The sequence below is a fragment of the Pipra filicauda genome, unplaced genomic scaffold (assembly GCF_003945595.2).
Source record: "Pipra filicauda isolate LSUMZ 115617 unplaced genomic scaffold, ASM394559v2 scaffold20_size4479445_pilon, whole genome shotgun sequence".
Taxonomy (NCBI): Eukaryota; Metazoa; Chordata; class Aves; order Passeriformes; family Pipridae; genus Pipra; species Pipra filicauda.
In genome coordinates, this window is record NW_024104321.1 from 4445397 (window position 1) to 4461063 (window position 15667).

At 39.2% G+C, this 15667-nt stretch overlaps 1 protein-coding gene across 3 annotated transcripts in view; it reads left to right on the forward strand.

Moving 5' to 3' along the window:
* The window catches only part of SNX16 (sorting nexin 16), a 33494-nt gene extending 20133 nt beyond the window's left edge, over window positions 1-13361 (forward strand). For 2 of the 3 annotated variants that reach the window (XM_027735849.2, XM_039380972.1), the window contains exons 6-8: window positions 2560-2696; window positions 5793-5909; window positions 6179-13361. In XM_027735849.2, the coding sequence (XP_027591650.1) occupies window positions 2560-2696; window positions 5793-5909; window positions 6179-6284 (360 nt within the window). In that variant the 3' untranslated portion in view covers window positions 6285-13361. The remainder of the gene's footprint in view (window positions 1-2559; window positions 2697-5792; window positions 5910-6178) is intronic. The other variant, XR_005563429.1, reaches the window with a different exon arrangement.
* Window positions 13362-15667: the final 2306 nt, after the last annotated feature.

Below are 15667 nucleotides of genomic sequence, written 5' to 3' on the forward strand. Positions count from 1 at the left end.
TCACCTCTCCATGCTTCCACCCCTAGTACACTTGCTTTTTATCTGTCAGTTCAGTTAGGAGTTACTTGCTCATCCATACAGGCCTCCTGCAACCTTTGCTTGATTTCATACTTGTTGAGCTCTACCTGCTGACCCAGAAGGTGGTGATCCTTAAATATCAACCAGCTCTCCTGGACTGTTCTTCTCTCCAAGGTAGTTTCCCATGGATGCTTTCTTCCAAGCAGGTTCCTGAAGAGATTGAAGTCTGTTCAACCTAAAATCCATGGTCATGGTCATGCTTTTTGGCTTGTGGCTGTTAGGAGCCTGAACTCCTACCAAATACCAAAAGTATCTTATATCCATCCCTTGCAGGTTGTTGCTTTGCTTTTCCTAAACTGCCTAACTACAGGAAAAGCACTAAGGTTCACATATGTATTCCTGGAGTTCATTTTTAAAGGTAGCTGAAAAATTATGTCTGTTTTGTCTTACTATTTTTATACAAAGCATTACCAGGAAAAAAAAAATCTTCTGTTCCTGTTTTCCTGATAATGGAAATATGGATGTCTTCTATTTGGTTTTTGTCTGTTCTACTATTCCGGTTCCATACGGACTTGCCAAAACATATTTATCTTTTTAGGGGGAGGGATACAGGTACATCTTACATTACAAGCTAACTAGTCCTTACAGAAATTTAATCAGAGAAAAGTAGACAAAATATTCACTAAAGCAGTCTTTTTTGTCATGTCCTTGGTAGCTGTTTGCACAGATCCTTTCCCAGCCATCTGTGTTTCATGATCCACTGAAGAAGGAAGCAAAGCTGTCTTCCAGCTGGCTTAGTTCTGTTGCCCTTTCAGAGCTATAGGGAAAATTGGTCCAACCTGGGTGTTAGAACTATCCCAGACTCCAGGTTTCCAGCTATTAAAAAAGCAAGATATCTCATTACACACCATTCTCTTTCTCAGCTTTGGTTCACCTTTCTGCTATTACAGCCTCCTTCAGAATATGTTGATGTTTTCTTACTGATTGAGAACAGTGACTTCCTTTCCTCGGGCAGCTGATATCCAGACTACAGTAGAGATGAGTTTTTCCAAAAGGCTTTGTCAGTTCTCATGCAGAGCAATGAAACAGTCTACAACACTTACGCAATATTTTTAGCTATTTTGGGAATAGGGAAATTTCCATGCACATAAATATAAAGGTAGAAATAATATAACTTCATTATATTCTTAAATAATGGCCAGTTTTGAGCTAGGGGCCAGCAACACCAAATATTTTTATAAAATACAGTCAAATTTACTTGATTGGCTTGGATGAAACAGGATGACTGCTTAACTGGAGTGATAGCTAAAGCAATCACTACAAATGCTGTGTGAAGAGTGAATTGCATGCCACATGTTCTTGGCTCTAGTAGACATGAATAAAACTATGATTTAACTGATGACTGGTCTTCAGTGTCTGTCAAAAAAGATAAATTTCCTATCTGAGTCAATAAAATAAATTAAAATTCAATGAAAAGAAATATGGTTATTGCATTGAAAAACTCTGCATTTATTTGAATCGTATAATTATAGGAAAACTTAACATTTTAAGGATGATGAATCTGCTTCAGTTAAAGCCAAGGATAGTATCTTCTTGATGTTTGTAGCCTGTTTTAAAACTTAAGAAAAACAGTGTCTTAACAGCATTGTTCTTAACTGAGCTCGTATAAAACATTTACAGTCGTCGGACTCTGAATTAGTGGTTAGTTGCTGGTGATGTTAACCCAAGAAAGCCCACATGGGATTCTTACTTATTGAGAACATGTAAATTATTAAATCAGAATTGCATGGTACTGCTGCGGGACTTGTGCTTTCCAGTAATAGATGAGCAGGCTCTGTGCCAAGGCTTCTGTCACTTCCTGCATTCATTGGATGTTGCATGAGACACTGGCTCATCACATTAAGTTTTGAGATTGCTCATTGTCAAATCCATCAGAGTGTACTATAAATACATGTCATACTCAGCAGAGGAGCATGGCATATTTGTCATGGCTGAGTAGTTGGTGTTCATAGCATGCCATTAAACTTCTTCAAAATGTTTTTGTATTGGTCTTCTGTCATGGTTCCATAGTTGTAACAGGTGTTTGGTACAGAATTGTACGGTTTTGTCTTTATCTCAATCCGAATATTCTTTGCATTGTGGGAATAATTAGATACTTTTAAATCGATTTCCAAGTCATGTGGAAGCAAAGCTTTGTGAAGAGAAAAGGGAGCAGGGAGTTCAGCTTATGTTCTGTATAGGCAAGATGGTTCAAAATCAGGCACTGCTTTTCTAAAGTTTCTCTTTAGAGTTTTCTGAGACAAACAAATGATGTGATAAACTATTTGCATTGGAGCTTAGTATAATAAATTCACTATTCAAAACAAAGCAGCATTATTTTATTAAGGACAGAACTTTTTTTAAAATTTACATAGCTTTTTATGTAATCAACCTGAAGAAAAGCAGCTATAATTCTATTACAGATTGATATTTCTAAAAGAAAAATCAATAAAGGCAGTACACTGAAGTAAAATTGAAGATGCTCTTAAATTTGTCTTTTAGGCTTTCTGTGAAACTCTAGAGGAAACAAATTACCGCCTACAAAAAGAACTGCTTGAAAAACAAAGGGAAGTTGAATCGCTGAAGAAGTTGCTGAGTGAAAAGCAACTTCATATAGATGCTGTTGAAAGAAGAATTAGGTATGTAGAAATTTTATGGGGTTTAGGAGTTTATCTCCATAAAAGTCACAAGTACCAGCTTTAGATACAGTCTTGGAAAACATTTTCCATACATAACCACACAAAGCAATATTTTCAGTAAGCTCTTTCTCATATGCTGGCTAAAAGTTATTTAGTACAAATGACTGAGAAACTTGTCCCATCTTTTCCCTCTAAAGTAACTTTGATTGTTTCCTAATCCTTTAAGTTTGCTTTTGAAATGTTGGAAACATGAGATGCCCTGCTAGAGATGAGAGGAGGGGGAAAATTGCTTTGAGTTATAAAAATCTACCTGTACTCAAAGCTTTGACAGAACATAGTGATCAGGCAATTATATGTCTAATAATGTCTTTAACTTTGTCCTGAATTGCCAGAAATGATGCTGAAGATACTTAAATAACACTGGAGATTGTCCATTTAAACCCAAGGAAAAAATGGTGGAGTCTTATGGTGCCCGTCTGCTAAATTTTGTAGCAGTGGCAGGGGAATTGATATGCTATTCAGTGTCCCATTAGAGCTGCTGAGTCAGTCATTGCAGCATTTTCTTAGCAAAAGAGTAAATTCCCATGGTCCCACTAGAATTTTGTAGAATCACAGAATGATTTGGGTTGGAAGGTACCCTAAAGATCATCTACTTCCAACCCCTTTGCCGTGGGCACAGATGCCACCCACTAGACCAAGTTGCTGAGAGCCCCATCCAACCTGGCCTTGAACACTTTCAGGGATGGAGCATCCACAGCTGGTCTGGGCAGCCTTTTCCAGTTAGTGCCTTACTACCCTCACAGGAAATAATTTCTTCCTAATAGTAGAGAATTTCTTCCTGATAATGAGATCGGGTGAAAAAACATCCCCTGGGTGCGTGTGTATGACCAGAGACACTGACAGAACTAAAAAAAAAAATTATTTTCAAAATAAATTTTATTTTACTTACTGCCTGGGTTGTTGAGTCTGGCATATCCAGATTGACTGACAAACCACACCTTGTACGTTTCAAGTGAACTATAACGGGAAAAGATTTAAGTGGAATTGTTGTGGCTTACTGAAAATTTTGATCAGAATACCATATTCAGTTTGTCACTTATTCCTGAAGGCAAGTAATTACATTTGAAAGATGCTTTTCCTGTTTGATGAGAGAGATATGGTGTGCTGCTGGCTTAAATAGAGAAATAGTCAATAAAAATTAAATAACTTGCATTTTGCTAAAATGTAATGATAAGAAATTCTGTATGGCTAAAGATAAGAAGGCATGAATAGCAAAAAGGGATTTTATTTTTTAGTGCTTTCCCTGAAGATAGATAGATAGATAATGTTTTTTAAATACACAAACACCCTGCCAATTTCCCAGATGTATAAAATTATTGAAAATCAGCCAAGTAGTGTCTGAAGTCTTGATGGAAAATAACTTCTGTGATCTATAGTTGTAAAAATTACCAAGAAAACTCACAATCTTGTTAAAGAACTTCAGCTTGTCTGTCTGATGGAGAAATGAACCCAAAAGAAATAAGACTCTGAGATCAGTCCAGTTGGTCAGACCATGGTGCTAATAATGCCAAGGTTGTGGTCTCAATCTCTATATGGGCCATTAATTTAAGACTTAGACTCAGTGATCCGTGAAGGTCCCTTCCAACTCAGAATATTCTGTGATTCTGTGAAATGTGTCTGTCTTTGGCCTTGTTGAAGTGGAATTTCTATCTGGCCCAGCAAGAATAAAGCATCTTATGCCTACACACTCTAAGGGCCAAGTACCTAAAATGCGCGTGAGGTAGAAGGGGAAGACAGCTGACAAGACATGAGACTTGTAGGCCTTTATATATTGCTGGCTTTGGCCAATAATAATGTTAAAGAATACTGCTGAGGTATTACTTAAAATGCATGCATTAAAATAAAACAATAGAAACAGTAGGTAGAGTAATTTAAAAAGGGGATGACATATAGTAGTATCACTTTCAACACAAAATGGGTCACAAGCTTTTATTTCCAATTCAAGTCACAGCTTTCAGTTCTAAATTGGTATATGTTTTCCACACAGAGCAGTGCTTTGGAAGAAAGGATTTCCTTGGTCAATTTACATGACTTTATTCCCATTTATATGCAGGCTGGTCGGACTGTTATCTTGTGTTGCCGTTAAGAAAAAATTATTACCTGTCTTTTTATCATTAATGGGAAAACGTATTGTTCTGAAACGTAATATCTGACTTTGTAAAGTTACAGTGAGAAACTTGGAAAACTATTGAAGAAATCTTTTTATCATCCTGCCTGTCTTCCTTCTGACTACATTTTGGTTATAATCCCCTTCTGACGTTTAGGCAAGATGTGTGTGGCTTAGATCTTCTGCTTGTAATTTTTTACCTAAAGTCATGCACACTCCTCTACAACTTGAATTTTGTAAAGCTATGAAACTGTGATGTAACCAGAGAACCACAGAATGGCCTGGGTTGGAAAGGACCTTAAAGATCATCTTGTTCCAACCCCCTAGCCATTGGCAGGGACACCTTTCACTAGACCAGGTTGCTTAGAGCCCCATCCAACCTGGCCTTGAACATTTCCAGGAATGGGCATCCACCACTTATGTGGGCAACCTGTTCCAGTGCCTCACCACCCTCACAGTAAAGAATTTCTTCCTAATATCTAATCTAAACCTACTCTCTTTCAGTTTAAACCATTCCCCCTTTTACTGTCACTACATGCTTTTGTAAATAGTCTCTCTTCATCTTGTAGGCTCCCTTCAGATACTGAAAGGCTACAATTAGGTCACCCTGAAGCCTTTTCTAGGTTGAACAATTCCAATTCTCTCAACCTTTTCTCGTAGGAGAGGTGCTCCGTCCCTCTAATTGTCTTGGTAGCCCAGAGATTCAGAGGACTGAGTTTAGTTCAGGAATAAGCAGCAGGAGCAAATAAACTGCTTAAATAGCTACCCAGTGCAGACCCTACCTATTTGAACTAATAAAAGAAATGGATCATGTAGGAGTGAGATTGAGAGGTTCCCAGAAACTGCAAAGGTTAAAATGAAACAAACAGTTCTTCAGTGATGAATGTTTGCTCTATGGATTGGTGGTACTCTGTTCTTATCTGTTGTAGGGATTTATCTTTAGGAAAAATGACTCGTCAAATGTCAGGAGAAGAAAGTGAGTGCAGTGGTGAGGTGGAGTCTTCTGCAGTAGAAGCAGACCAGGGTACCCTGGGTGAGGACAGCTGGTAAATACTATTATTTTACTTATATTTTAGTTATTCTTAAAGTACATTTTTTAAAATGTTTGGTCTTGCATAAATTCTGCACAGCTGAGGAATTCAGCATTTTATTGCACACCTCTGCTGCATAAAAACCCTTAGGATAGATAATTTTAGATCTGGAATATGATAAATTGAAAAAGCGTTGTAAATGTTTTGTGGATTGTCTCCATAAAATGACTATGGAGAATCATACTAGTTCCCATTTGACAAAGCTTATTGATCTGTCATTGCAGCTCAGACAAAGAGAACCATGAGCCATGCTGGAGTGGCTCTTTGGCTGGAAATCCTGTCCCAGAAATTGAGGTTGCTGAAGTAGCATATACTCCAGATGAAGAATAGATGAGCAGCAGCTGCTGTTACAGGTTCATGTTTGGGATGTATCTGTGGGTAGCAGCTTAGAGTAGCTGTGAAGAATTTACAGCAAAGAGCAAGAATGCACAATTGAATGTTTACATAAATCCTTACAAATTATTAATGTAAGAAATATACCCAGTGCTGCTTTGATTTCAGTTTTTATCTAGCCTTTATATATTTAATAAATCGAAGTCTAATAAGGGCTAAAATCAGGTGAAGTTTAGGTAGTGTACATACACAATTTGGCTCACTTTCCTAGCGGAATGACAAGTTCCACACTAAATCACTGAACACATCTAACTCCCATGTCATACGTTGCCACTGTTGTGACACGTTTGATGTGTTCATGTGTTTGGTATTTGTGTTTTCATATTCTTATAGCCATAAATTAATGCTTGTTGAAGTAAAAACGGACTCATCTCTGTGTAAGAATGGAGAATGTGTTGGTTTTAAATTCTGAAGTTGAAGAATGTTTCCCTGGAAATTTTAATGCAATGCAATAGGAAAACTTCCAGTACCGAGAGAGGAGTACTTACGAAATGGGATTATAGTTGGACATTTTAAAACTGGTCATTTTTGCTGAAGGAACTAATATGAGACCCCCAAAACACTGTGTATTTTCATCCCAAAATAGCATGCTGTAATACTTTTTGTTCAGTAATGCTGCTTTGAAAATCTGGGATACCTTTGCTATATAGCCATGTAACAATAAAATCGGTAAGTTTGCCTTTTACTCAGAACACTACCTCTTACCACATTGCTTATGCATTTATGTTTGTTTAAAAATATTCAAGATTATATGGAGGTTATTGAAAGACTTGTAAAGAAGCCATATTTTTTTCCTGCACAGTTCATAACTAGATTGAATCTAGTTGCAACGTATTTTTGTTTCAACATATTTTACACATGGGGATGTTGGTACCTATGTTGTATAGCCTATTTTTCAAAATGTATTAAGACAGGAGATGCACTTTATAATTAAGACTCCATTGTGCCAAGTTCAGTTGGCTAATTGGTTGAGAAAGGGGAGTTGCAGGGAGAGGATTATGTAGTGCCTTTTTGTATTTTACTTGTTCATTACTGCAGAATTTTGTTACAGTGCTCTCGGTCAGTTCTGTGGAGTCTTTGATACAGCTTGTTTCTGTTCACTTATTTACTGAAAGTGCCTTGTTTTATTCTGCTTTTCCAATAGGAAGAATGCTGGTTTGTTTTAATTTTTTTTCCCTATACCACCCACATCGTTGTTTAATGTTGTCAATATGCAGTGTCTTTGTGCTGGAGTTTTCAAAGGGAGCTTTGTACTTCAGACTGTGCATACAATGACCTTTATGCAGAACTGTATCAACCTTCCTGGTGAAATAAAACTATGGACAAAACACCTGTCTTCTTTTTTCCATTGTAGAAAAGACCAAAACATTTAATGCCTTGTCTAGCAGAAGGATAAAACACTGTTAGGAAGAGATGTTTCTTACCTCAGTGATTTCATAAAGTTACTCGGCTTTTGGTCTGAGTCCTTTTTGTACCAAAAATTGTCTGCATGAAAATGAATGAGAATGCTGTAACAAACACCAGGAAATTTACTATACTTCTGTTGGAGGTTAAAATAAAAAAGGAACTAATCTTTTTTTTACATTCTACATGAATCTTCATAGAGGTTGAGTGAACTTAATAAAGTTTTGAAACATTATTGAAAATACGTGAAATCTTGTGTCAGATATCACATATTTGAAAAGAGTGAACCTTGCCTATTAAAATAGTGTTAGGTTTATAACCATAAGTGTTTTTAAAATCTTGAAAAGCTACTTGGGTCATACATGCTAAGGATTTCTGAAGTACAGCAGGTACATCTGCAAATCTAGATGCTAAAGAAAGTATTAATATAATTTACAGTTTAGTCATGAGAGAGCAAAGGAATGGAAACTTCGAGGTTTGTAAGATATTTTGCTAACCCAAAATATTCAGTATCACATGAATAGACATTTTTGTTCAGGGGACCTTGATTTTTAGTTACAGAGTTGGAAAATGTGAACTTGTTCAGTAGCCATGTGGTATCACTTCACCTATGTTACTGTTTAATGAATGGTTACCTCCCTAAGGGACATGGAGAATTTGAGGTGCCTGTTCAGGGTGGCCTTGAACATCTTGATCAAGGTGAATTCCAAGTCTCTCCCATACTGAATTTTTTTCTGGTACGCTTGCTTCTATTCTGGCACTATTTCCCACCCATTTCCTTCTCTTTTTACTCACTGCTGCAATTTTAGCACAGAAGAAGCCAAGTTTCAACTATTTCATTTATAAGAACTTGACAGTAGAATTCTGTGTTCTGTAAGTTGTGCAGAGGAACATTCCAACTGGAATTGTAGCAGAGTGAACTAATACAAGATTTGCAACTAGTAACCTTGTTCTTTTCTGTTGTAGGTGATTGCCTTAATAGTTCAGCCACAGATTTACAATGGGGTTTTTTTCCTCTTAGTTTTAGATTTTAATACATTGTACCCAAGTTAATATTCCAGGGGGTTTGATTTTCTTTAATAATACATCTTTTAATAATCCTGAAGGATTTTTTTTATCCTCCAAAGCCCTTGCAATCTGCCCACACCCCTTCCCTGCTTTTGATTTGTATACTCCTAAATCAGTTAAGATGCTGACTAGTACTGAAGCAAGAATGAGTCCTTATAAAACTCCCACTCCATACTTTTCCCACCGTGACGACCATTAGTTACTGTGAGTACAACAGTGCCATTGAACCAGGTTGAGGAAGGGAATGAAACTGCACCAGACAGTGGTAGGAGAGCGCAGCCTACGTTGTGCACTTCCCAGTGGGCTGTTGTGCTCACCTCTGTGTATTAACTATCTCTGTTGGGGGAGGGGGTTGGGGTGTTAGAGTTGCAGAGAAAAAGGACAGGGAAAGCTCCTGTTCTAGATATGTCTGTCCCAAACTGGTTTTACTCTCTGCATATCATTAGAGCACTACATAATTTGATTTTTTTTTTCTCTCTGTGGTTCCTATTCCTTTGTTGAAATGTTGCTATGGAGCAGCAGCAATTGCCCTGCCAGAAAAAAACCCCCTCATTTCTAGTAGAACTTTCCATAGGAAATCTTATGTGATTTTGTTTGTAGAGGTTTTTTTCCTGTTATAGCAGGTTCTATTACACACTGGGGGAGGAATTCGGAGGAGTTATGCTCTGAAGTTGCTGCTGCAATCAGTTTTTTCAAGAAATGTCAGATAAATAAATACTCCAAGGTTACAGATAACCAAAGAAGGGAAGAATCCCGTAGGAAACACTCCATTTATGGAACACCAGGTCTTAGGAGTCTTTCTTCCCATCATTCCTTTCTATATTTCAGTTAAGTCTTTGTGCCAGAGATCAGAACATTCAGTTTACTATACAGGTCCAACATTCAAAAGTAGGTATTTTCCTATAAAATACAGGACGTGCTTTAGGGTAACTGAACTGTATGCTCATATCCATGTTTATTTGAATCTGGAGAACTGATAATGCAGCCATCTCCAAAAGATGTCTCTTTTAAACAGTTTGTACTCTGGTTGAGCAGTCAGTGTACTGACCAATGCAGTTGTTGTTCTGTATTTTTATTATCTTCAACAGATTTTTAATGCATAGGATCTTAACCTCCTAGAGGAAAGATGAGAGAGAATGGAAAAGGCAGAGGAGAAAGGGGATTTTCTTGTCCATAGTTTACACTTGAGCATTTTTCCCCTTTGAAAGTGAAAATTCATTCACTCATTTGCTGACCAGAATCACATTTCCACTACATGTTGGTTTCTGTGTTGTGAGTGGTGTAGTTTCTATGTTATCATAACCCATTCAGGAACCTCTTTATAAGGTTTGTTCTCCCATAGCACTGGTGTTTCTTTGCCACCCCTTGCTGCACTAACCTTTATCCCAGTCTTGTTTCAAAGGGCAACCTTTTGTATTTGGTCCTTCTCGGGTTTTGCACTGCAAGAAAAACACTGAGCTGAGGGCTTTTGTTCAGTGTTTTTGATCTCCTTCCAAAGTTTGACTTACCTTTTGTTTCTGATGCAACTGCACAGATCTGGAGAAGTGGAGAGGTAGGAAAAATGCATTCCTTTACATTAAACTCTAAAAGAATAATGTATTCTTATCTTGTAATAGATACAAATTTTTGTCATCTCAGAGTACTAGTGACTGTTGGCCATATATATCCTGCTGTTACATATCATTCTCCAGTTGGATAGCTTGAGCTTTAAGCTGGGGTACAAAATGTTGCTCTTGAAATTTCTCCTTGAGTTGATGAATTCTGAACCACTCTGGTGGTAGTTCCAGAGTCAGGAAAAGGCTGTCATGAGACATGTCTAAGCATGACCTCATGTCACATACGAAGCATCCTTTTTCTTCTAGTGGGCACATTTTAAAGCCCTGAACTGCAGTTTTAACCAGCATCATGAAAATAAAGTGATACTGGTGTTGAAGGATCCTGTTTAACAAGGGTTGGACAGAGTTACACTTGGGCTGCCCAGAGCGCAGGATGTGCACAGGCAGGATGTTTCCGAGACAAGCATTTTTCACTATCATGTAGAAGTAACAGGACAGCTGAAGGAGCTTTGTAAATGACTGAGTCCTCAAATGTCATTCTCTTCAGCTGGATAAATCAGAAAGCCTGATGTGACAGAGAATTAAAATTTTTAACATAAAGTCTTTCTGCAACAGAACAGTGCCTGACACTGAAATTGCAATTCAGGAAATCTAGTCATGTTCTAACTCAACTAGCAAAGCTTCTCTTTCTATACCTTTAACCTCCAACCAAAAGGGAGAAAAGTAGCCCGTGATGCATTTGTCTTGTGTATAACTCAGATCCTTACAGTCTTCCTGTCCCTCCGTGTTTGTGTGACTTGTGCCTTTTCTGTCTTATAACAGATATCAGAGCATCCAGCCCAGGCTGGAATTCTGGTATTGCTTGTAAAGATCACAAACTGCAAACAGGGCAGCATGGCTCTGGAGGAGGAGGAAGTGGGACTGCTGAACTTGAATAATCATTTCAGTCCTCAGAAGTGCTGTCCCTGCTAGTCAGAGCTGAACCCTTCAGCTTTGGGAGACAGGGACATCAGAGAAGAGATCCACCCCCACAGTGCAGAAACCCTGGGTTTCAGTCTGGGTCTTTCTGCCAGTGGGTGCTGGGGCTCATGTGACTAAAGCACTGGTGTAATAAATGGGATTCTGGGGTCAACTCCCAGCTCTGGCTGAGTCTCATCTGTCTTAAGGGAAGTTGGCAGGTTCTGCACCTTAACACTTTGCCAAACCTTCAGAAGCAGTACTCCAACCTATGTTTTTCTGGTTTTCAACACAATCTTCATTGAGACCTTCCCCTTTTTACGCCTTTTAAGCTCTTCATGGAGACCTTAAAGGCTTGCTGATTCATACTCAGTACTTCTTTGACTTGAGGATCACAAAGGTGCTCTCCAAATACAGAATTTGTCCCCATTTTGTATCTGAGAGGTAGGTATTGTATTTCCTTCTGCTCTGCAAATAAGGAAACTGAGGAAGAAAGCAATTACATGATTCACTCTAATAGCACAGTCAGTTGGTACAGTCCTAGTGTTTCTGCTGATCCCATAAGCTTGTCAGCAGGTTTAAATTGGATGATTCGATGATCTGGTGAGACTGTTGCCTGTATAATACAGCAACTTTGTCTTGAGATATCTCAGCTGGGTTTCAAGTAGGTCTAAATATCCTTGCTGATACATTACTAGCTGCTGCTAGGTTTTATAATGTTCCTTTCCTCTATGAGTTCAAACTGAAAACACTAGGAGGTTTGCATTAATATAGTGGAGAAACAAGCCTCTGCTCTCTGAACCCCCTGTGGATTAATGCTTTTCATCTAGACAAAACCACAGCTGTTTTATGGAAATGTTGAGAATGACTATGAAATGCTGCTTGCTGTTTGGCAGTTAATGTGGGTTTGTCAAGCACTGCTCATCTGACAAGTGCCTACTGGGAGAAGGTTGCACACTGACCTTTCAAGATCTCATTATTGCTTTGCATGTTCAATAGATAGATAGATAGATAGATAGGAGGTAGCTTACGAAGCAGTTGTGGCAAACCTACAGCATCTCTCCTCCCAAATTTCCTGTGGCCCTTTCCTAGACATTCTTAGCATTTCTGATAACCAGGTTATGAGGTGGATTTTTTGTGATGTGATGGGAGTCTCCCTTTTCTCCTCATTTTGCAGTATAAATATGCCTGTTACACGGATGAGCAGAGGCAAGGGGAAAGAGCTCTACCCTATTATGGCAGCCGCTTTGTACATTTAGAGAAAGTCTTGCTCTGAGAAGTTTATTTTTTGTGTGTATGTGCAATATATGGCCAAGGGAATAATAACTTGCATTGGAAGAAGCAGATGAGAAAACTGTCTCATTCTGTTAATCTTTTGAAAAAAATCAGCCATTCAGTAAGATGCTGATGTGCCTATAGAGGCATTGCTCCTGCTTAGGTGTACAAAAGCAGACCAGAAAAGTGAGTTTCTTGTGGAGATAACTGTGGAGAACACCAGTCAGATCTGACTTTGTTGTCCCTACCTAAATGGGCAATTAAAAAATAAGTTGAGAATGTTGCAAAATAATTGTGCAAAGTAACGTGTTATGAAAGAGCATTAAACAATTAAAAATTAAACTCAACCTTGCTGTGAGTTAACCTGAGAAACAGAACATGTGCAAATGATAACTTTTATCTATTTCTGCTGTCAGCATGCTGCAGTTCACTACTGGCATCCTCTGAGACATGTTTCAGTTCTGAATCTAGAAAACCATGGAAAGACCAGCATCTTTCACTTTTCAAATGACGTGAGTTGCACAAGACTCATGATCGTCCAAAGGTCAGAGCACAAGATCTCTCAACAAAGAGGCTTCTCTGTTCTGCTCTGGTGAAGCAGCTGTTGGCTCAGATTTCAGTTTATTCAGACACAATATGTGCTCTAGACAGATTCTCAGGCTACATAAATTAATGTCTCAACTAGTTATCACTTTCCCTCATCATTATTTTCTCCTATTGTCTTCTTTATAAATAAAATTCTTTATAAAATAAACCCCTTTGTGTTCACCCACAAGTGCCTGATACAACACAGATAAGATCCGTTCTCAGATTAGGGCTGTTACAGACCTTTTCCAGAACTTCTTGGTTCACGCAGGAGGATTTTTTTTCCCCTAGCTCAGTAAACTGAAGTGACACATTTTGCTGACAAGCTTGCAAAGCATTGGGAGCTGAAGGTTTTAACCTGAAAAGTGTGAGGTGGTGTCTGCTAGCCACGTTCCGCTGTGAACTTCTGAAGCTGTGAACCCAGCCATAGGAAGCGTTACCACAGGACAGACATGCTCCGAACCCTCACAAGGGCTGAGACTTGACTGAGAAAGTTCACAGTTCAGTGTCAGCCTGCTGCAATGACATTCAGCTGCAGCCAGTCACTGCAAGGCACAATTTGCTGAACCAGTATTCAACTGTTCCTTGAAAATGGGTACTTTTGACTGATTTAAAGCTTTGAGCTTTATCTTAGCTCCAGTTTGTCATGGCATGAGTGCATAAAGGTGCTGGTGAACTTCTGCATGAAGGTCTCCTTCTGAGCTCCTGCATCAGTCCAGAGCAGGGAACAAAGCTGGGTGCCAAGGTAGCCACAGACAGGGGAAGGGAAGAGAAGGAGGCCAGAAAAGCAGCCAAGAAGGTGGGTTAGTATTTAAAAGAGCATTTAGCTTTGAAAAAGTGGGGATTTGTGGTGGGAGCAGGAAGGGTGGGAGGGTTTCACCCCTGCTTTTTGAGCTGCAGGCTCCAGCCTGCTGGAGTTTCATGCTGTACGCTGAATCCAGAGCTCCTCCTGGAGGTCCACAGAGTCCCAGCCCCGAAGCTGACGGAGCTCACTGCTGCTGGGCAGCGACAGCAGCGCACCAGGCACTCCAACTATATATATATATAGGGTATGTACAGTAGGTAGGTAATACAACAGCCATACATATGCCTATATGTTGGCAGTCCTAGCTGCCTCCGGTTAGTTCAACCCCTTGGGTAAGCTGAGTCCAGTCACAAAAGTAAAGCTAACACATCTGGATATATTTACATATGAAATATATCTGAAGACTCACATTCCTCCTAAAGTGCATGTTTTATTTTTTGATGAAAGAGTGCTAAACTCAGGATGGGGATGGGGGGGTTGTCCATGTAAATCCTGTTGGAACCCACAAAACACTCCTTGCCCCTTAAAACAGTAAATCTGTGAATGCTCATGTCAGAGCAGTGGGAGGTATCAACACTCATTACCTCCATGGAAACAGACCACCAGCTCAGACCAATTGGCCTTCCACCTATTTTATTAAATTTAGCTCACAAACCACAGATCCTCGACTTAATACACCTTTCTATTCAATCCTAGGAGAACCAGCTGCCTGCTGTTTGAAAAAGCTAGCTGAGGGGGTACCTACACTGCCCTGCTGGCCTTAAAAACAGCCTGGGTAGCACCAGCTGGTGAGGCAGCACACGGGTGTAAAGGGTTTGGGCTTGTCCCTCACCCAGCCTCTCCAAACCGGCTTTTGCCTGAAGCTCATCTTGGCAAAGAGGAAGACAACAATCAACTGTATCACAAAGCAACTGGGGAATTACCAGAAGACTGTAGTTGCAGGGAGGGAAAGTCATCTAAGCAGACACACAAACAAAACATAAAAATGCAAGGATGTGTAGCGTGCAGGAGAGGAGGAGAGCAAGGCAGCAGAGGGGCCAGTGTGACCCTGCCAGACACAGCCATCTTAACTATACAAGGTTGTTCAGGAATTTCTAGTCACACATTAACGTTTCATAACTATACCTTCTAGCTTTATCTGCAGATATTGCAGATATTGTTCCCAAGTGTATAGTTCAGCAATGGCCAGGTAATTACATGTTGATAACAAAACAATAAACCACTTGAACTGCGATCAAAGTCACATCAACCAGGTACATTTTTCCTACAATATACACCTGACTGAACAGTGCTATGACAGTGGGTCTTGCCAGCCTCTGCAATGGGGACAGATGTGAGAAAATAGGGCAGCTACATGAAATTATAGTATTTGTAATTGCTTAAGATGTTCAAGCTAATCCCTGCTGTTAAATCATTTCTGAGACTAAAGCTTCCTCCTTATGTTTCTAAAAAAAATGACATCATTAAAATAATATAAGCTCTACATCATGAAAAACTGTGATATTTTCTCATTGCAAATATTCCCTATGCACGCCCAACCCATTCTTCCACCCCCTACAGCCATATACACAGCCAGCATGTGTATATGCTGCAACAGTCACTGGACATTTTGTGACACCTTAGGGATTTAGAGTCAAACACAAGCTGCCCAAGCAATTGAAATCTTTCAA